Genomic DNA, 22540 nt, shown 5'->3' with positions numbered 1-22540 from the left:
TATATATATATATATATATACACATTTAGCGTGTCAGTGACGATCAATAAAACAATTGCAGCAAATAAATCAAAGTCTTAGTTTAACTAGACCATTCATCGGGACTCATACACCAGAAGAAAAGTTGTTAATGATATTAACATATAGGATACTGGGATGCAGTTGATATAACAACTATCGCGATGTGAGTGAAGTTGAGATGTACAAACAATGAGATTTAAGAGGATATCCGTGAAGTGTGCTCCCCATAATTGATATGTAGCCGACAAAGCAAACAAAGAAAAGACCAATCAAGATGTGAATGCGGTGGAGATGCACAAAAAAAAATATCCCACATGCAAAGCAAACTAAGAAAAAACCAATAATGTGATAATATATGCAAAGTGCTAATTAAAGTTCATCTTCAAATACATAATTAAAAAAGAAAATGGAAAATGTATTATTACATTGATGAGTTAATCAAACAAAATAACATGGTATTAATAAAAAAATTAATTAATATGTCCTGAATATATCACTTAAATGCTTGTTTTGGTTTCTTTTTTCAAAACTTTTTTATTTTTTTGTTTATTTCTGGATTTTATGTCCTTAATGCAGAGCTAAGGTTCATTTTCAAATATGTTAGGTATTTAATATATAATATTTGAGTTATTATTGACATCAACAAGAAAATGCTGTTAAAATTTTTTTTAAAGATATGAATCTTTTATCAATGAAATGGAAAGCAGCATCAAATTTTTTATTGCTAGTTTAGAACTTGCATTATGCAGAATTTAGTTTGATAAAAGCCTGCATTAGTTCTTCATTTGACTCATTTAAATTGGTTCTTTTGCTTACTGAGCATTTCTTTTATTCCAAATTTAACTTTACATAAACTGAATATGTAAAACCACAAAAATCTCCACCAGGACAGCTCATGCGTGAAATACCTTTTTCTGATGTTGAAACAGCCAAGAATGAAATTTAAATCAGAATACTCCATAAGGATGCTGATATCGATACAAAATCCATTTCAACTTTTATGGATAAAAATATGATAGTATCACAATTCTGATTCATGTCCGGCGAACATAGATATTGATACAAATGCAATGAAATCCAAATACATCTTGAATTTTACTCCTCTGCTGATGTTAATCAAAATTAATTATTCTGAACATCGTGCTGATCATTTTAAAAAACCTTCAAGAGATAAAATGAGCAGAGGACAAGCAAGCGAAGGAATCAAATTTTCTCTATGCAATGTTACAAGGGAGAGACAATTGAAAAGGAATATGTCCCTGACTAATTGTCATACTAATAAAAGCATATATGTACCTATATCTATAAACAAAAGAGGATAAAAATATCAAATCTATATATATATATATATATATATATGTATGTATGTATATATGTATGTATATATTTCTCAATGATAATAAAAGATTATGATAACAAATTGTACAGATTCTCACTACTAACAATTAAGGATATGTGATTAAGTTATGGTGATAATAAAAACTAATAATCATGGCGTCTTAATACACTACTAAGTTAATAATTATCTAGCAAAAGAAGCTGTCTATATCATCCAAGGTTTGTATGGTATGCAGAAAAAACTTTGCTTAGCAAACAAACCATTTAGAAGCTTTATGAAGAGAGAAGCCCTAGTACTATTGCTTGACAGAAAAAAAGTGCAAAGTAAATGATGTTTGATATAGTCACTTTTTTGCAATTGGTTTATTATAGTGCCAGTGCATATTTCCTTATATGAAAACGCCCATTAAACTATAACATTAACAAAAAAATTAAAATGTAATACTAGTCAAATTACAATTTGCCAACATTTTTTTGAATAGCAAGAACAGTGCTACAAAACATACAAGTACTTCGGTATAAAAAAAGTCCGGTAACTAATAGCAAGCCAATTGCGCATGCATCCCATTTATTTTAAAAGTACTTTGAACCCAATTATGGTGAAGCAACATATGGCAAACTTCAAGAAAATTTGACTAAGACGTGAAAAGGGAAATTTAGCTCATTTCAATGAGTGTACACTTTTACTAGATGGCCACTGACACAGATTAATTAAAAGGGGAAAAAATAGGTACCTCAAATAGAAAATTTTCAAATTTTGAAAACATAAATACATTTTTTTAAACTTAAGGACGTTCTTCATCATCATTATTGCCACCAAAACAACCTTTATCCCAATTACTTTAGGTCAGCTTTAAGAGTCCTTAATTTGGAAAAAAATATTACACTGAGTGATATATATATATTTATATTCAAAAGTTTTTGAAAAATGTATATGTTCATCTAGGAGTATCCCTTCTCCTTCATAACTCTCTGACAAATGGTTTTATCTAATGGTTTATGGGAGTATTTTTACCCTTAATTATACGCATCCAAATCATCTCAAATTCCTCTTTTACAAATAATATGACTCAAGAAAATCCTCTAATATAATCATTCCATATTTTTTCTTTTATAATGTGGTCATATATATATATGTATATATATATATATATATAAATTATAGGCGCATGAGGGATGATCGGGGCTTGTATAATAGCCTTCGGTCATTTTTTTAAAAAAAGAAATAAAGAAATAAAAAATAATGTATATTTATGTATATATATATATATCTGTGTGTGTGTGTGTGTGTCGTCAGCTGTGGCCTATTTGTAGAGCAGCCTCTATGAAGTTCTCAAGTCCCCTCAGATCACGGGTTCGAATCCTCTTCTGGCCAGTTTGCTGGTAATGAAAGCGGTTCTCGAATAGTTAGGCACATAAGGGTAGTTGAGGGCTCGTATAATAGCCTCTGACATACCTATAGATGTATGGATGTATACATATATATGTATGTATATATACATGCATACATATGTATGTATATATATATATATATATATTTGTATACATATATGTATGTATATATATATATATGTATATATATATATATATTATAGACACACACACATGCACACACACACACGCTAAACACTCAATTTCAACACGTTCAATTTAGCTATCAATGACTTCTTCACCCTCAATGTTTGGATTGATAAAAAATCATCATCTTAATTATAACTTTATTGAATCTACTATCAAATCTTTGTGATATCTTGTGATCATAATACTCCTAAAAACTTCTTTTTTCTAACTACTCAGCCTTACCTATTAAAGTCACATTCATATTTAAATTTACATTATTTTATACAATAGATCTAATATCCTGAAATTTATCATCTCACTTTATCTTAAAATTGCACCTGCAAAACTTGTAGAAAGTATTTGTTCTGCAAATTCTATCTCGCTATCTACTAAGTATTTTATTTACCATTCGAACTTCTTAACTGTTTAAGCACTTATCTCACCAATTATAATTATGTTATTTGTAAAAGCATAAATTAATGGACCGCACCTCTTCATATGTAATAACAAAAAAAAAAGATGTATACAAGACTCAGAGTTGATTCTTGATTTAATCTTACTATAATAAAAACTTTTCTCTTTTACTAACATTTCTGAATTATGAAAGTCACCACAATTTTTTGAAAATAACGTAAAGCAGCAAAGGGAAGCATGAAACGAGCAAACATAAACTACAAGTTAGAAGGGGGGAAATCTAAAGGTCGGCAGATAGTACCATTAGATTTCAAGACACTTGCAACTGTCATGCCCTATTCAAGATGACATTAATGAATAATACAGAAAGAACGGAAGTCAGGACATACACAGATGCTTTCTCTGGTGGAGTCACAAATGAAGGATTCGGGTATTTCTCCTCGATGATCTGGGTTATCACATCCGAGTCGGGTATCCATTTGTCTTCTTCGATTTTGAGCACTGGGACCTTCCCCTCGGGGCTAATCTTCAAAAACCTAAAAAATACATATCGAATCAAACTAACGAGAAAAAAGATCCCTAGCAAATCAAATAGACAAAAAAACAAATCCAATTCACCAATCCGGCTTCTCACTCAAATCAACCCGCTTCGCTTCGTAGGGAATTCCCTTCTCTTCCAAAGTTAGGAGAACCCTTTGCGAAAATGGACCTGTTACGTTGCATCAGAAATGCACTTAGAAGAAGAGACTAAGATCGAACGAGAAAGAGAGGAAGAGATATGTTACAGTCGCCGATAATGTCGGGAGAGCCCGCCGCGGCCTTGACGACGACCTGGACGGGTTCCGGTAGCGGAGTGGTGGCCATTTCCTAGAGAGTAGAGCTTTCGGTACGAGTCCACTGGCCCGGCTATTTATTGTGCATGGCAAGGAAAAGGGCAAAATTTCGGGGCCATGAATGTTCATTGAATTTAGACATGTTGGAGACGTAAGGATGATGCTTGAATTTGTCTTGCAGCTCACCAGCCATAAGATTCCAAATTATTCGAGATGGTTGATGATGCCTTCCCATGTGCAATAACTGAGTGAATTTTGTAATAATTATAATATTAATTATTAGGAGCTTTGCATGCATAACGCATAATTCTTTTGTATTTACAAGTTTATTACATAAATTTTAATTTCTTACATTATAACATTCAAATATTTAATCACATAAAAAATATTACTATTGCTAATCTTTGGAAAGTGAAATGCATATTTCCATATTTAGACAAAGAAGCATGAATGTAAAAGTTAAAACTTAGGTTTTCGATGTATAAATACATAGGAATTGTGGGATATGTATGTAAATCTTCCTAAACAACATCAAAAGCCAATGGAAGAATCTCAGCCATCCCCCAAGATCTTCTCATCTAGGAGCGAATATTTATCAGATTATGGTGATTCATCATCTACCGAATAGCCTAACTTCACCCAGCCAACAGAAGCTCAGTGTCAGAGATTGACTTCATTTAGCCGATCTAGTCAACCTTGTCGACCTTTTACTTGTAAGAATCCAGTCAACTAGAGACATCAAACAAAGTCAATCGACAATCTAATTTGACCTAGTCGACCAATGGGCCTCTATAGCTTAGCTGACCGGTGGCTCATATCCAAGAGCTCTTTACTCTAGCCAGTCAAGCCTTAGAGCCCCCAGGCTCTGGGCCTACATATGTAAAATATAGATAATAATCTATACAACCCCCTTTAAAGCAGGAGCACATGTGTAAATTCACATATGATACCCCTTTCACTATAATAGGGGATTATTTCATGAATAAAATGTTTCACACTTGCTCTCAACCACTATTCATTTCTCTCTCTCTCTCTCTCTCTCTCTCTCTCTTGTCTTATACTTTATTCATTGGGTGTGATACACGGTTAAATCAGGATCTAACATCCTAAAAGGTGCGGTGAGTTTGAATCATGCCAACAACAAAGAAGAGGAGTAGCATAAAGAGAAGAAATTCAACACAAAGACACCACAAATATGGAATATAACATAAAATTTGTGCAACAACAGATCCAAGAGTTACAAGATCATAAGATGGAAGCCCTTGAAGAGGTAGTGGCTCGGAGAAGGGAGCAGAATCCTTGAAGCAAAACCCTTGAGAAGAAAAGCTAGCACCCATCGACCAAAGGGTGATCCAGTGCCTGGAAAAGATTGTAGATTCTAAGTGTCAATACAGTGATGGGTCAACATTGATGGATAGATAATGATTCAGACTAACCGAAGCACCCCGCCGCCAGCCAAGGAAAGTATTCTCGTGGCAAAATTCTGAAGCGAAGCCCCTATAGAGATTTATAATTCCATCACTAGAATCCTACAAGGATCATATTGATTCAACCAATCACATAGCGTCCATCAATTTGACCATATGTATGCTAAAAATCACTTAAGGGTTGCATTGTCAATTATTTTCACCATGCTTAGCTACTCACCCCTTAAATGGTTCAACAAATTGTCAGATTGAGAAATTACTTCTTTTACGGATTTCAAAAAAATATTTGTGGTACTGTTTGCTAGTGCCCAAAAACTGCAGGAGTTTACAAGCTATGTTGCATATCAGGTAGGGGATAAGCGAGAGCATTTGCTCATTTGTCGCTCAATTCCAGAACAAAATACTGGAGATGTGGGATCCGTAAACCACGTTAGTGAATGTCGCCCTAACTCAAGAGTTGAAGGAGGGGCCTTTTCACAATGCACTAGATTTTCAGTGGTCGAAGACCATAGCTAAATTGTTGAAGCTGGCTAACAATCATCAATCCACGAGTACAATTCTGCCATCACTTCCACTAGAGCGGAGTCAACCATCCGTCATCTATAGAAGAGGGCTCATAAAGATGATAGCTGGAGACCAAGGAAAGAATCATGCCCATTTGTTTGGTCTTTATCAAAGACAATCAGACGCCTTAAATAACAGGGGGACCGACATAAACCACAACCAACAGAGTCTGACTCGATACAATGACCAGCAGTTGGCTCATCATAATGAGCAACCTCTAAACCCCAAAGATGACTCCGCTGAGAGTCTCAATGAATGAGCTACTTGAGGCCATATAGAACAAAGAGTAGTTTAAAAGGCACTATCGATGAGAGTCATAACTTTTCTACGGGATATTAAGAAGTAATGTGCTTATCATAGGGATCATGACCACAATACAAAGGAATGCAGAACCCTTTGAAGCTTGGTCAAGGAACTGATCAGAGCTTGAAAACTCAAGGAGTTTGTAGCATCATTTGCGATGAGCCGAAGATAAGGGAAGGCCCAATAAAAGAAATTTCATATGAACAAGTCTAAGCGAATGTCATTCATTTTGTTAGGATATCACCAACTATTTTTAGAGGAGGTGGAAATAACACCAACTATTTTTAGATGAGGTGAAAATTTTTCTCGTTGAGCCAGCCAGAAAAGATTTGATCTAGTTAATTATGCATAACTACTCATGCTCCAATGTGCACCACCCACCTATCGATCACATTCATAAATGTAGATCAGCTCCGCTAGAGGAACCCATACATCAATGTTATCTTTATCATTGTTATCATAAGTAACTATCAAACTAGTAGCATCTTGGTTGATATTGGTAGTTTCATGAAATTTTTGTTTAAGTCGCTCTTCGATAAGATGGAACTCTGACCAAAGAAAAATATGTTGAAGTTTTCATACATATTTTACACTGTTTTTGATGATATTGCACTTTAAAGAAGGGTATTTTTGATGTTTTGTTGCAGGTATGATGAATTATGGTCATTGGAGCAAAAAGATACAAAAACGGTGCAATTTGGAGAAAAAACGAGCAAGAAATGAAATTTTGCCTTGTCACATTTCGATAAGTCTTTTGATGCTTAATTTATTTTACACTTCTTGCATATTTTTAAATGAGATTACACTTTAAAGGAAGATTATTTTCATGTTTATTTTGTAGGGCTATCTGTTAGGAACACAACATAACTGAAATGGGGGCGAAACGGAGCTAAAACGGAGTCAAACGGAGCGAAACGGTGGAGCTGCGCAGTCTGCTCGCCGACAGCGCCCAAAACGGCGTCGACGGTGAGATTTACCCGAGAAGATCAAAAAATGAAAGATAAGCTCGCCGGCGGCTCCCTCGAGCCCTCCGACAGCGCCCGGGACCACTATGGACCGACTTTTGGCGGTTATGGGCCGAAATTCAATGTATTTGGACGCTTTTTGAAAGGATACTTGTGGTAACTCTTCAAACTTCGTCCCAACACTTTAAATGAACGAATTTAGGTTAGAAAAAGAGGGTTTTTTTGTGAGAGGAATGTTAGGAAAAGTGTGGAGAAAGTTTAGAGTTTTTAGAATAGGAGTAGAAATGTAGATTTCTACCTTTTTGGAGAGCTTAGAGAAGAGATTTTGAGAGAATTTGTAAAGAGATGTTCTAGCATTGCATGGATCGGCAGGAGACTTTGTGGAAGAGATATTCGTCTTTCTTTCAAAGGGAAAAAGCTAAGTATTGTGTTCCTCATTATCTTTTGATTTTTGTAAACACTTATCTAGTGGATTTGCTTTGGTTAAATAAAGTTTCTGTTGTGTTTTCTTCGTGCTTTGTGATGGGCTTCTCTTACTCTCTCTTCTTGTTTGGAAATAATGGTATGAGAAGATTATGTCATTGTTTTCATTTTATTTTTCTTTTGTAATGAGTAGAGTTCATGTTTAGGATTTTGTGATGCATGTTAGAAGCGGATTTAATTATCAATGTAATGGTTTTTACTTTCACTTTATTTACATTATAATAAAGGTCTGTTGTAGTGTTAAAATACGTTGTAATTGCATTAAGACTCGAAATGACTGTGTAATTCTCAACAAATTAGAACCACATTCAGATTCCATGGATGGTTAAGTTTATGGGAGTTGAATGCAAATAAATAGAGAAATATACTTTGATCGGTGTAGAATTGGAGATTTTAGGGCGACAGACTAAAATTCCCAATTCGGTCATATTGTTTGAGTACTGAAGCGGAGATGTTAGCCCTCAAGCAAGAGGAACATGGGAGCCCCGAAGTGAGAGCCGGTATCCTCTCAGCCTAACCACTGATTCAGTAAACAAGCATAGGATTAGTCAATGTTCTTTATGCTTGGACTAAAGGATAAAGAATAGGATTGCTCCTATTTGGCACATACAATATTTAATGCATCTCTTTCCTTTACATTATCCAATTCATTACATAGAAATAGTAGTTTTTAATATCTCAAAATTCTCCAAACCAATTCATCCAAAAAAGGATATCTTTGGAATTAATATTTACATTTAGTTATAATTATTATATTTACATTTAACACTTATATTTAGGAGTAGTTGCTAGATAAAACATCATTTTAATCGACATTCCAAACTAAGGACTAATTATAGTAGACTAGAATTTAACTAAGGACCTCTTACCTCACTTCCCTGTGGGATCGATAAATGGGACTCCACTAGAGCCCTGTATTACTTGAGCGATACATATACTTGTGTTTGAAATTGTGACTTTACAAAATCATTATAAATATATAAATCTGGGTTCATAAATTCTTGCATATTAAAAGTTGCATCAACTTTTTGGCGTCATTGACGGGGGTTTAAATCTTCTAGTAGTGGTGTCAAATTTTTGTATTTTTAAGCATATATAAAGTCATTGTCAGACTCAAGAATGATCGGCTAACAACACCGGCCAAAACTCTTTATGGCTTCTCGATCGAAAGGAAGGAGGCCTAAGGAATTATCGCACTGATAGTCACTTGGGGAGAAAGTAAAATGCAGTTCACCTTTTTAGAGGGATTTTTTTGTGGTTGACTTGTTGTCAATTTACAATGTCATTTTTGGTTGAACTTTACTTAACGACTTCAAGGTCTTGGTTTCAACATACCACATAGTAGTAAAGTTTATGGTCTCAACATACCACATAGCAGCTCCATCTTCAGAACCAACACGAAGGGGGGTCTCGAGACTACTCTCGAAATCCCTACGACCGATGAAGAACCCGATAAATTTTTTTCTAATAAGTAAAAACTTGGATGGATGACTGAAGGACTTGCTGATCCAAACCCTTTGAAGCAACGAGATATCTATGACTGGTTAGCTGTCAAGATGTTAAGGATATCACTTAATATTGACTACCACTGACTGAACTTCAATATTACCACCCAATCGAAGAAGCAAAAAAAATAAGGTCTTTAGCTATGACCTTGGCTGAACTGATTCAGAAGGAGGTGCAAAAGCTTCAAGAAACTGAATACATCAGTGAGGTGCAAACTCGACCTGGATCAAGAATGTGGTTATGGTGCAGAAGGTAAATGGCAAGTTGACGATGTGCATAGACTTCACTAAGTTGAAAAGTGCCTGTCCAAATGACAACTAATTGTTTTTGAGGATCAACTCATTGGTGGACTGATTGAAGATGCACTTGACCACTGCGAAGAAGATGTCCTTTTTAACAAGTGAATGTTTCTATTATTATAATGTAATTCCTTTTAAACTTAAAATGCTAAAGTAACTTACCAACATCTCATGAATATAATTTTTTTTCAAAATAAATGGAAAAAAAATATTGAAGTGTCTACGATGTGTTGGTTAAAAGCAAATCAACCAAACAAAACATAAAAGACTTTAAGAGAATGGTCGGCACTATTTTGGTTGATGAGTTGCCCGTTGGAAGCTGTCGACCGCCGGAATCGAAATCCCGTCGCCCGCTTCGGAAAGACACTTTAATTTATATATGTATATATATATATATATGAAATCAAACTGACCCCATATTTTTTATAGTTTAAATGAAAGAGCACTGTACCCCAAACCCTGTATCTGTCCAGAAAGATAAACACAAGACTCGAGCATGAGGCTCAATCAAATAAACTAGAAAATATATGACACCCGTTTGGTCTGCGAAACCATTTTATTTGTCGACAAGTTCCCTTATTTAATACAAAGAATTAAATAGGGTTTATATTAAGCTGGGTTCAGAAAAGCTTCCTGTAAGAGCAAGCCCCTATAGTTCATTACATCTTAGATAACTGAAGTCACATAAGAAAACTCTTGATAAAAAATCAGAAAATATTATCTTCAAAGAGGTCAAAAGGATACAACTTTTCAACGAGATCGGACGAAGAGATGTGAAAGGGGAATGACTCAAATTTGAAACATTTTGTTTTTGGAGTCCAAAGGAGGAAGAACTAGGGGATGTCATAGATCTGGAGGAGAACCTCGGTGACTTCCCAAGCTATCTTATAGTTTGGCTTAAGTTTCGAAGAGAGATTATTTAAATATTTCATCCTGTCAATTTTATTATTTAGGGCTTACACTTGTGTGAAATGATCACACAAATAGTCTGGACGATGTGAAGATTTAGGTCGTGACGAACGAAAACCTCGGGTTCCTAAGACGAGTTGCGGCTTAAATTGTATAGCAAGGTTATACAAAAGCCTAAAGAAAGTTAAGAATTTATGTTGCACTAGGCGAACAACCTCGAAATCCTATGGCTTGGTTATTTAATTCTAAAGAAAGATATGTTGTTGTAGATACTCTTGCTGTTGAAGATGGTCGTGTTACACGCGATGCTAGCTCCAAGCTCTTCGTCGTGACGAGTTTAAATTTTCTAATGTGTCAGGTTATAATGTCAAATCAGATGTCCTTATGGTTATGGTCATTAAATGTTATGAGGCAAAATGTTATGAGGCATATTTATGAGGCATATTAAAGTTGATTAGAGTGACATCAGTTATGATCCTACGGTTCTCTCATTTCGGTACCACTATTTTCTATCGAATTCACTCAGTCTAAATGAATTTTAACTCAACTCAATGAGTTCCATACTTTTACTTAGACCGTGGGAAATCTCGTCAGCAACTGTAGGTTACCTTCTCCGAGGGATTCCTGATCATGAGATAGAAACATCTTAATTTAGTTGCAATTATTGTTTTGTAATGTTTGTGATTAAATTTTGAGTTTTCTTATATTTTGAATGTTGTGGTGGTGAATTTTATCTAGGTTGATTTTAGTTTTAGTTTTGGTTTTGGTTTTGCGGCTATCCTAGCAGTTTTGGTTTTCATGCAGGGTGACATCGTTGTTTAACATGCAAGCTCGAAACAAGAAGTATAGAAAGGTAAATGCATTAATTTAAAAGCATACCTGTCGATTCTTCTTGTTCCACCACCTGAAAGTTTAGTATTCGCAAGGCAAATATATAATTTTGTAAGGAATTTAAATTGTAGTAGTAGATAAAGGTTTAGCTACCAAACCCCAAGTTATGATTTTATTGAATCTCAAAGGATCCTAGTAGATGATTTTAAAACAAAATATAGCAAATCCAATTTACTTTTCAGGGTGTCCAATATATTTCAAAAATGCTCGAAGCATGACCCTAGACCATTTTGAAGATCTCTTAAAATATGCTGAGTTTATTTTGAACTTATCATATTGTTCCATTAATCATTTAAGGTCGAAGTGTGACTACCTCGTTGCACAATGAAACTTGACAATTTAATTATCCTAAGGATTGGATACCCATTTAATTAATTGATGTTTCGTTTAAAGGTTATGTGAGTGGGTACCCCTAAGGCAAGTTTAAGCATTTAAGATTGTGGTGTCTGCAATTAAGGTCAGGCTTGTAGTGTTTTAATATGTTAATCACCAATCATGTTATCTTCTAAATCCTATCAATTGAGTGTAGACATCGAGCCTATGTCACTACTAAGCCCGAATAATCATGATAGGTGAATGATGGAACGACGATTATTAAAATTTTGATTTAAGTGATATGTATCCTTATTGAATGATCACATCATCCTCAACATTGGGCTTAAGAAAAGTAAACTATCATCTTTTTTAGCTTAAACCCATAACTTAAGAATCATTTGATCTTAATTGACTTCCAAGTCATGAAGATTTGGAGAATTATGACCTTGTTGATGTTGTGCAAAGGTGGTGAGTGAGTTTCTACCTTTTAGGGTCTGTTTGGAGCACCTACAGCTTTTCAGCTGAAATCAGCTTTTCAGCTGAAATCAGCTTTTCAGCTGCAGCTGTGTTGTCTCAGAAAGCTGCTGTGGCGCAAAAGCGAGGAAGATGACTGTCTGTTTGGTGCAGCTGTGTGAAAACAACTGTGGGACAGCTTTTTCTAGAGAAATGACCAAGCTACCCCTATTTGCTAAAACTGTTTAAAAATTATTATGTATTTATATGAGAAGACATGGTCAAAGTTTAACTCTGCAAAAGTCCTAAAATTTTTTTAGTTTAAAAAAGATTTGTTTGTTGTTTATCTGCTCTCCAAGGCAGAGAAACATATTTGTGACAATTGAAGACATCCAAGGCTTGCCAAAAAAATCCAAGCTATACAACAAACTAAAGGTATGCTAGTAGATCTAACAAACCCCAAAAAAAAAAAAAAAAAAAACTGCCAACAGATAATAGGGTAGAGGAGAAATTACCCTCTCATTGACAAGATCACGAGATCGGGAGAAACCGTCACCGACCGGAGAAGAGGAGGAGGGATGAAGCTCGCGTGAAGATCCAATTGCTCTATTAGGGCTCATTCCAAGGGGCACAGGGGTAAAATCCGCGGCCACGAAGCTGGGCCGCACATATACCCCCGCTGCTCGCTTTCGAGGCATAATGCGCGAAGGGCGAAGCCAAACCAAACAACCGGATTTCGGGGGATTTCACGGCACTGTGTCGCACCGCACTAAAAAAGCTGAACCAAACAAAGCCTTAGTCTCATTGTATTTCAATCATCCAAACATGTTTATTAGGATCAAAATTACCCATTTTCCCTTAGTTAATCCTAAATTTTGATTAAGGTACCAAAGTCTAAAATTATCACTTTGCCCTTATGGGCGCTTCACCTCATAACTCATTAACTACAACTCAAATGACTTTGAGGGTTTAAAGTGTCATATCCATGAGGTAATTATAATGTTATAGGAGAATTTGTAGACTTCTCAAAATTTGATTTAATTTAATTATTTATTTAAATTCAAAAAATAGATTTTTAAAAGTTAATTTATTTAATTATCCAAAATAAAATTTTGATTTATGGAAAAATTATTAGAGTTTTCCTAATGTTAGAGAAACACTTAGACAAAATTTCATAATTTTTTTAATCAAGTTTCTATTTTTATTATTTAATTTTAGATCAATTTTCATGATTTATTTAAATAGAAAATAGTATTTTAATTACAAAAATTATTTTTTATACTTTTATTAGACTCCTTTGAGTTCAAAAGCAATTAGGCACATTTTGAAATATTTTTATATTTTTGGGATTTTTAATTATTTTTAATTATTTTAAAATTCAAAATGAAGCTTAAAAATTAGGTATTTTCTAAAAAAATAATTTTTATTTTTCCCAAGTGTGTCTTATCACAAGGAATTCAGAAAATCATTTTTCATAATTTTTCCAAGTGTGTTTAATTTATTAATTTTTTTTTGTACAAAAATACAAGGTTTATTAGAAAATCAATTTTAATACTTGAAATTAATCAAATAAATTTCAAATTTTTATAGTGGATAAACATGACTTTTATAAACAATGTGAGATTGATTTTGTCAAACTTTTTATAAGTATATAATTTACAAAAATTAACACAAGATATTTATATTTAATTAAATATATAAATTTACAAGATAATTCAAGATATCATGATATTTTTTCTAGACTTCTCCCATAATTTTCCAAATGATCCTGTAATTTATATAATTAAAATAAGCCAAAATGGTCATCCTAGCTTGAAAATTAAGGCTAGAAGCATAGAGATGTCCTCTGACATTGGAAAAATAAAAGGACATAGTCTCTGTAATGAGAAACAAACCCTCAAAATTTCAAGCCATGGTGTGCAAAGTTTGAACATAATGAATTAAAATACTCCATAGGGTATTTAATTAAAAGGACATAGTCTCTGTAATGAGAAACAAACCCTCAAAATTTCAAGCCATGGTGAACAAAGTTTGATCATAATAAATTAAAATACTTCATAGGGTATTTAATTCATTAAAAAACAAGGAATAAGAAAATAATTTTTAGATAAGAAAATAATTTTTATTTTTGTCCACATTATTCTCCTATATTCACTGAGCAAGAGGGTATTTTTATTTTATTTTTATAGATTTTTTAGAGAAAGATATGGATTTTTGAAGTTTAGGCATTTAAAATAATTCAGAAAATCCATATTTTTCTACTTATCCTACGCGACGCCAACTCAAACTACGACGGCTCCGAACTCACACGCGGTGTGCTCCCATTCGTCGCTGCCATCCACCTCAGTTGTCACGCGGCCCGCGGTTCACACACCAAGAGTCTGTCCGGCTCCATCTTCTCCGTCTGTTAGATACACACGCGATCAGATGACTCTCCGTTATCGTCCCCAAGTGACCTAACCTGTAAGCCGTTCACACTAAAACCTTAAGATATTCGTCTAGACTCAACCAAATCACATGGGGTTTGTTTATAAACTTTCATCTACTCAAGACGAACACATCTATATGGTTAATCAAGTATGAGGTCAAGCCATTAAAAATGTAGAATGAAAATAAGCTCAGGCTAGGGTTAGAGCTCAATACCTTTGTCTGAGAGGGGGAGACCTCAATCAGATGGTTTTGGTAGCTTCTATTGGGTCCAACGAACCTCCAGATGAAGCCTTGTGCCCTGGTGAATTGTCTAGATATGATTTTGATCAAGGTGGATTTTGTTTTGACCAAGGCTGATTTTAGGTATTGGTTTAGAGCAAGGTTAAAGGCTATATGTGATAAGGCTTTTGTGGTGAATTGATTCATCTTGCTTTAGGAATGGTGTGTGCACAATTAATTTGAGTTTGGTGGACTGTGGAGAGATGTCTCAGTTTGAGATGTCTCGGTTTAAGCTGAAAGTTTGAGCTCAAAATTGAGCTCTTACAGTGGGAATCAGAAGGGGAAGATGGTTGGATTAAGCTTAGGGATGCTTGGAGTGTCTCTGGTGAGATTTTGGCAAAGTTTCCCCAAGGATTTTTGAACTCTCCTCTTTAGCTATGGAGGAGGTGAGTCTTTATAGAGGGGCTTGAGGTGGAGCTCAGGGCCAATTAGTGAGTGCAATAAGCTACTTATGTAGAGGGTAGAAGAGTTCTAAAGAGTCATTAGGATGAGTTGGCCTATAGGGTTCGAATTGGGTTTTACTTAGGGGTGGTGGCTCTCAGTTTTGGCATTTTCCGGCCACTAGGCCGGCCGACAGGTCCAGGGTGGTAGCCAGGTGGTCAGGTGAGCCAAATTATGGTTAACCCTCAATGACAAGTGATGATGGAGGAGATATTTTGGTTAAGGCCCATAAATGGGATAAGATCCCTTAAATTAGGGGACCCTTGGTCCATAGCTCACCAAGCTGGTTTAAGGGGGTTTAACCTGGTCAATAGGGTGTGTTTGGTGGCTGTGGTGTCGTCAATTTGGTGGCTTAGGCATGGCTAAACCAATTTTGGGGAAGGGGTTCAATTTGGGTCAAAATGGCAAGAAGTTGGGTTTGGGTTAGTCTAGCCATGACATTGAGGTATATTGATTGGTCAATATTGTGTAATGATTGTCACAAGAAGTTTTGAAAAGATTTGGAGTGATTTTTAATTGTTTTGGAGGTTCAATTTGAGGGATTTTAGGCATTTGGTCAATTTGGGGGTGTTGGGATAGACTTGGGTCTAGGTTGGGCTAAGTCCAAATTGATGGTTGAAAATGATCTATAGGAATTTCATGAAGAGTTCTCAACATCAATTGGGTGTCAATTTTGAGGTTAGGGCATTCAATTTGGTGGAATTTGAGGACAATCAATTTGGGGCAATTTTGAGGATTTTGAATGTGGGTTGAAATTGAGTGAAATTGAGGCTTGAATGGCCAATTGTAAGTCCAATTTGATGTGTATGATTGCTAAAGAGTTTAGGATTCAAATTGGGGCAAATTTAATAGGCATGGGGTTCAATTATGTGAGATTAGATCATGGGGCTAAAATTGAGGGTTTTGGTTTGGATCAAAATTGAGCTCAAAACATGGGTCAATTAAGCTTGGATTTGGTTTGGATTGATGATATGAATGATGAATTTGAGTTTGGAGTTGAAATTGGAGAGGATTGGGGCCAAATTGATGGACATTTAGGATACATTTGGGGAAATTGGACCTTTAAAGACAATTTGGGGATTTTGGTCAAAATGGTCAAATTAACCAAATTGGATTCAATTTAAGGGTCCAAATTGGTTTTGAAGACAATTGAAGTGATTTTGGATGTTTTGGAAAAGTTTGGACCACCAAGGGTATTTTTGTAATTTTAAATTTGAGGGTATTTTTCAAATTTTGGGGTATTTGGTAATTTGAGTGGATTTGGGGGCAAAAACTCAAGTTGGATATTTTGGTAAAATTGGGGTGCCAACCACCTTATATGATCTATGGACCAATGAAATCCCTATTTGGGTCCTCTATGTACTGGTCTTAGCTAAACCCTAGCCTAGGGTCAGTGGGTCTAGGGGACCATCTACATGAGTTTCCCAAAAGATCAAGGGATCAAAGTCAACAATTTTGGATTTAGGGTTGTAAGTGGATCTAGGTGATAGTGAGTGTAAGTGAGTGAACTAGCTCCAGACCAAAACCCTAAGGTCACCCTAAGGTCAAGTAGTACTATGGGGATTCTTCTTCAGATCCTCCATACTGACCTCACCTACTAAGTGCTAGAGGTTAGGACCAATATGTGAAACTTCAAGTTGAGCAAAGAAAATTTTAGAGTTTCTAATGGTGAGGGTTCCTTTTTTGAGTTTTCTAGGAATAGTCAACAGGAAAGTCCTATGGCTAGACCTTAGGCTACTAAAGAAGAAAAACTAAATCTCAACCAAAAGTGAGGTCAACAAAGAAACATGTGAAACACTTAGAAATTATAACATGAGTATAAATCCACTCAAATGCACTTTTGGTGCATAAACAAGCAAATTTCTCAGTCATCTATTGACTCTAGAATGATTAAAAACCAATCTGGAAAAAGTACTTAAACTACTGAACATGCCTTTCCGTCGAAACACAAAAGTCAATTGTATCGAGGCTCTGAGCCCCTTTCTTCAAATTAAGCAGCAATGTGGATCACTCTTCAAAATGTTAAGGAAAGTAAAGAATTTTGAGTGGTGAGATGAGTGTGAACAAGCATTCAGGAACATGAAGGATCCTCTAGTGACGCCACCACTTCTCCAAAGTCCAAATCCAAATGAAAAACTCTCTCAATACTTCGGAGTTAAACTTGGAGGTTTCATCCAACTCAAGACGTGGAATGAATTTTGAGTTAATTAAAAATCATCCAACTCTAATTTCAACAAATTTAGAGCTGAACTCAGACTTTATGATACCATAATTGATCCAATCCGATTCAGATTAGGCCCAGATCCAATGCTATTAAGATCTCTCCCCATTCAAAATTTTCAATATATGTATATATATACATAAGCGGTTTTTATTTTTTATTTTTAAATTTTTTGGCAAAGCCCTAAGCCAAAAACAACTGGTTAATTAGATTGAATTCGACTCCTCATGATGTTATCTAGATTTAGGGTGCATTTGGGGGAACTTATTCAAAGCGGTGATGTTTTGAGAACGCCACCGACTGTTTGGATAATGTGTTTTGAAAACGTTTTTAAAAACGTCATTCACAGGCTTATATTAAACACGAATCGCGGGTAGGACCCCGCTTGGTAATGCTCGCCTGCCCTCTCACGCTCACCACGTAGTGCTTGCTTGCTTCCTTCTCGCGTACGACCGAGACCTTGCTCGCCTGCCCTCGCTCATCTGCCTCCCTCTTCCGATCGAAGCTCGACTCGCCTCTCCTCTCTACAACGAAGACCTCTTGCTCTACTCCTTCCTGCCGCACCGAAGCCCGACTCATCTCTTCTCCTCTCTGCACCGAACAATGCTCAGCCTCGCCTCCCTCGCACGACTTGCCCCCTCGCTCGACAGAAACTCGTTCGTCTCGCCTCTTTCCTCTTCATCTCGTAGAAATCCGACGTCTCACCAGAGCATCATTCCTGAAGTAATAATTTTTTTTTACAACAAATTCGACCGATGTCTTTGGCTGCCACGATTTTCACCGGAAAATGGATATATACGTATAATTTTATATCATGAAGGATGCCAACTATTAATTCTGCTTTCTTTAAATGTGTATCTGTTTATAATTTCATTTCAGGAGCAAAATAATCATTTATCCAGAATCAACTATTTTCAAATACACAAGCCAAACAGTCAGACAATTTATCCGAATCAACAGTTTATCAGGATAACCCACTTATTTAGATAACATGGACAAGGCTGTACCTGCCAAAGAGACCCTCAGAAGAGAAAGCCCATTCTTTGCATAAGGGAGGGATAGCAAGAAGTCGTTTTTCAAAATTTGTCCGCACTTCTGCTTGTATTTTGCTCTGTTAGTTTTTCATCTAACCGATAACTTCTTCCCTCGACGGCGGTGTGACGATGGCGAAGACGATCAAGCTCCAGCCTATCGATGCGACGCCGGTAAGCTTCGCGGAGTTCGGCCAGGTGATATCTGCTGCTTCTGATGGGCAAAATTTTGGCCCGCAGGACGCGCAATTGGAACTCCACCGTGGAACCCCGAGGTCATTGTGTTTCTCTTGCTTTCCTTTTAGGGTTTTGAGTTTTGATCGGTTCCTTTGTTTTGATATCTCTGTTTTGAATTTCTATTTGCGTGAAGTATGTGGAATTCGTTAAATGTGCACCTGTATTTACTGGTTAGATTATGAGGATGAACACGGTCATCGCGTTCAGCTGCAAAAGAATTGTCTTTATTTTGATTTTCTTCTTGTTAAATCCTGATTTGTATGTAGACTCATACTTCATTTTGATGTTCTTGAAAACAAGAGTGTGGAGTGAGTTGAGAGAAGGATTTGTAAGAGAAAAATCTATATTATTTCTCTAAGATCATAAATGGTGATATTCAATCACAATCTAATAAATGACCTCCCAATGAACCACTTTTTATGCTTGTTCATCCCCTTTATATTGGGAGTTATTCTTATAAAATTTATGTGTGACTATTAGGCAGTGTTTGGCTGCAGCGCCGGATTTATGTTAAATAGGATTTATCAAATACAATAAACCCGGTGAGCTTGTGACAAAAATGAGGGTCACAAGCAACAACGGTGTAAATATTTTAAATCTGTCTATCATTCAGATTCATTAAATCCGTACTTACGTCTTAAAAGAGATGGAACACTATAGAAAGAAGTGGAACAGGAAGGAATTCAATTTAACAGAACGTTGGATTTAGTTTTTGTTTTTTTGGTGTTTGGCTAGATTTAAATTAAATCCAAGTCTAATTAGTAATGCCCTATCATCCAACTTGGCCATGGGGGAGTTCTTCTGGATGAGTTATTTTCTTAGAATAAGTTGTTTTGGGAGAGTTCTCCCAGGAGAGTTGTGTTGGAATAGTTCAACTACTAGACAAACTCAGCTGCTTTGCTGGAGGGGTTCAGATGTTCGACTAGCTCAATTGTTTTTTTGGATGAATTCAGCTCTTGGATGAGTTCAGTATTGGGTAATGTGAAGACTCGGTCCACCGCAATTTAATTAGCTTCCTAATTAAGAATCTCACGTATCGCTCACCTACCACATCCCACCTACCGCTCGCCTACCTCCCATCTATGGTTCTCCTGGTTTCTATAAATAGCCTCTTATGGCTTGTCATAAGCAAGCCAAGCTAGACCAAACCAAATCCTCTAGGAGAGGAAGAGAGAGAGAGAAGGAAAGGAGAGAAGAAAATGAAGATTTTCTTGTAAACGTCGAGACACTCGACGGTGTAATTTCTCGAAGAAATAAAATTCTCTGCAGCTCCGTGAACGTAGGCAAATTTGCCAAACCATGTAAATCTGTGTGTCGCTCTGGTGTTTTTTCTGCATTCAATTTTTCTCGTTCCATTTTTTGCTTTATTGTCGTCGTTTTTCACAACATTTAGCTGTTCTCATAAGCTTAGCTCCTGAATGAATTCAACTGCTCTCCTAGAAAAAAATCAGTTATTGGACAAACTCAATTGTTCTTTTGGAAGAATTCAACTCGTCCATCTTCTCTGGATAAGTTCAGTTGTTCTCCTGAAAGTTTGGTTGCTCTCCTGGAAAGTTTAGGTCTTATACGAATTCAAAAGTTCTTTTGGATGAACTCAGCTCCTTGGAGCAGTTGGTTTTGTGCCTTGAACGTGGTCGGATTTCGGCCATATACTTATAACCTAAAAAGAGATTTTCTTTTCTCCTTTTTCTTCACGAGAAAACTTGATTTCCCAATTTCAGATATATGAGTTATAGCCGATATCCTTCTAAATGTTTAGCTTCATATATCACGACCCATGTGCTTATACATTTATTCTTTTTGCACAATTCCATTTGAAAAGATTTACCACATGGATTAATAGCTTTTTTGGAAGAAACAAGATAATTAATCAATATATGACGCATTACAATGATAAAAGTTGGACAAACTCAGCCATTGATTGACATATTGGGGGAAATTTTTAGCCTCGATTAGAAAAAGGGTAACTTTAGGTAACCTACCAAATCAAAATCTTGCGCTGAATGACAGCTTATACTCATAACCAAGTAGTGCTTTTAGCCACAAATCTGACTTGCACAATTCTTATGTATTTATAAGTCACACCTAAACTTTAGTATTTACTTGCACAGCACTTCAATGTCATAATCACACTAAACATATGGATTAAATGCGTTTTTCATTTTAAAGAATTAATATTAGTGGTATTTTCATATGATGTTAAAGATTCAAGTATTTAATAGGTAAATATAAGTTTTGTTGTTAGATATGTAAATAAATAAGAATTATGAGATCTTGATGCGAATGCCCTAATAAAAAATTACAAAGCAACACACACACACTTTTTTCTTTCAAGACTAAAGGTCAAACTAGAACTTTCAGCACACAAGCCTAATGATTAGGTTGCCTTGCTGATCTGCGTCTCTTATCAGTCTAATCAGTGCATGCATGTGATGTTTAAAAAATTCTCGAAGCTGCAGTCGGCAGTCTTTTAAGAGATCACATTCATCCACGAGAAATCTCGAATGGTGTATATATTTTCCAAAAATAAAACAATTCTGCAAATTCCTTGCAATCAAATGAAAATTTTATTCAAATGTCATGGTAGGTTCTATATCATGCATCTTGAAGATCGAGAACTTAAGTTCTCTAAGATTACTCATCACGCAAGTGTGACCCAGTGCCTTGGTTCTGCTACTGGTGAAGAATGGTATCTTGGTGTAGCCAAGGCTTCAATTCTGGAAGGAGCTGAATTTAACGATGACAATCTCAAGACAAGGATACAATCAAAATGCGGACATAACTATGTGCCACCACGCCCAGATGATGTGCGTGTGTTCCGAGTAACTGGTACAAAATTTTTAAAGCTTGATAGAGGAACCTGGCATGCAGGACCGTTGCTCAAGAGAAAAGCAATGGATTTCTACAATTTGGAGCTAAGTGACACTAATGTGAGCATCTTTAATCTTCAATTTCTGTATGATTCAAATTTTGCTTGGGCGTTATTTGTGAAGCTAACCAAGCATTGCTTTTCAAATTCATTCAATAATTTTCACAAGCACAATCCTTTGCATGCTTGTAGCCTTTACCAAGGTTGAATCATTTATATTAAAGCAGGGTTGTTGACCTAAAATAATTCTATTTAAAATGCCCCAGAAATTAGTATTATATAGTTGCTTAAGGCCTATTTGGGGTTACTTTCAGTTTTTCTTTTTTTTAGTGTGTTTTATTTTTATTTTATTTTCTTTTTTATGTTTTTAGAAAATGCGTTGAGATTTATATGTTTTTAAAAATAAAAAAATATAACACATGTTTGATTGAGTATTCTTTATTTTTTTTTTAAGATTGTATACTTTTTATAAAACGATCGAGTCCACGTGCGCTCCAATATTAAGCTTTGTCGGCCGCCATGACGTATACAACGTCCTTGCTCCACCAAGCACAAAGCATTGCTTGTGAGCAGGCAGGCGGCGAACAGGCGGCGAGCGGCAGGCAACGGGCAACTGTTGTGGCTGGCAGAGATCTGCGGCGGTGGTTGTGGGTGAGGGTCGGCAACTAGAGGCTGGTGGTCGGCGTGCAGCTGTGGATGGCGGGAATAGGGGCGAGCGGCGATTGACAACCGCGGCGGCGACCCCCCCTCG

The 22540-nt window shown here is 35.9% G+C and overlaps 2 protein-coding genes across 3 annotated transcripts in view; one reads left to right on the top strand and one right to left on the bottom strand.

The window, feature by feature from the left end:
* Window positions 1-4270, bottom strand: part of LOC110024161 (glutathione S-transferase DHAR2-like) — a 17057-nt gene extending 12787 nt beyond the window's left edge. The window contains exons 1-3 of the mRNA XM_020723966.1: window positions 4119-4270; window positions 3952-4042; window positions 3723-3869 (exon numbers count right to left, since the gene is read on the bottom strand). Of these exons, the coding sequence (XP_020579625.1) occupies window positions 3723-3869; window positions 3952-4042; window positions 4119-4197 (317 nt within the window). The 5' untranslated portion in view covers window positions 4198-4270. The remainder of the gene's footprint in view (window positions 1-3722; window positions 3870-3951; window positions 4043-4118) is intronic.
* Window positions 4271-18681: 14411 nt separating this feature from the next.
* The window catches only part of LOC110024154, a 20552-nt gene continuing 16693 nt past the window's right edge, over window positions 18682-22540 (top strand). For both annotated transcript variants that reach the window (XM_020723948.1, XM_020723949.1), the window contains exons 1-2: window positions 18682-18958; window positions 21508-21850. In XM_020723948.1, the coding sequence (XP_020579607.1) occupies window positions 18816-18958; window positions 21508-21850 (486 nt within the window). In that variant the 5' untranslated portion in view covers window positions 18682-18815. The remainder of the gene's footprint in view (window positions 18959-21507; window positions 21851-22540) is intronic.

The sequence above is a fragment of the Phalaenopsis equestris genome, unplaced genomic scaffold, assembly GCF_001263595.1.
Source record: "Phalaenopsis equestris unplaced genomic scaffold, ASM126359v1 Scaffold000250, whole genome shotgun sequence".
Classification (NCBI taxonomy): domain Eukaryota; kingdom Viridiplantae; phylum Streptophyta; class Magnoliopsida; order Asparagales; family Orchidaceae; genus Phalaenopsis; species Phalaenopsis equestris.
This window is presented reverse-complemented; position numbering and strand designations above follow the sequence as displayed.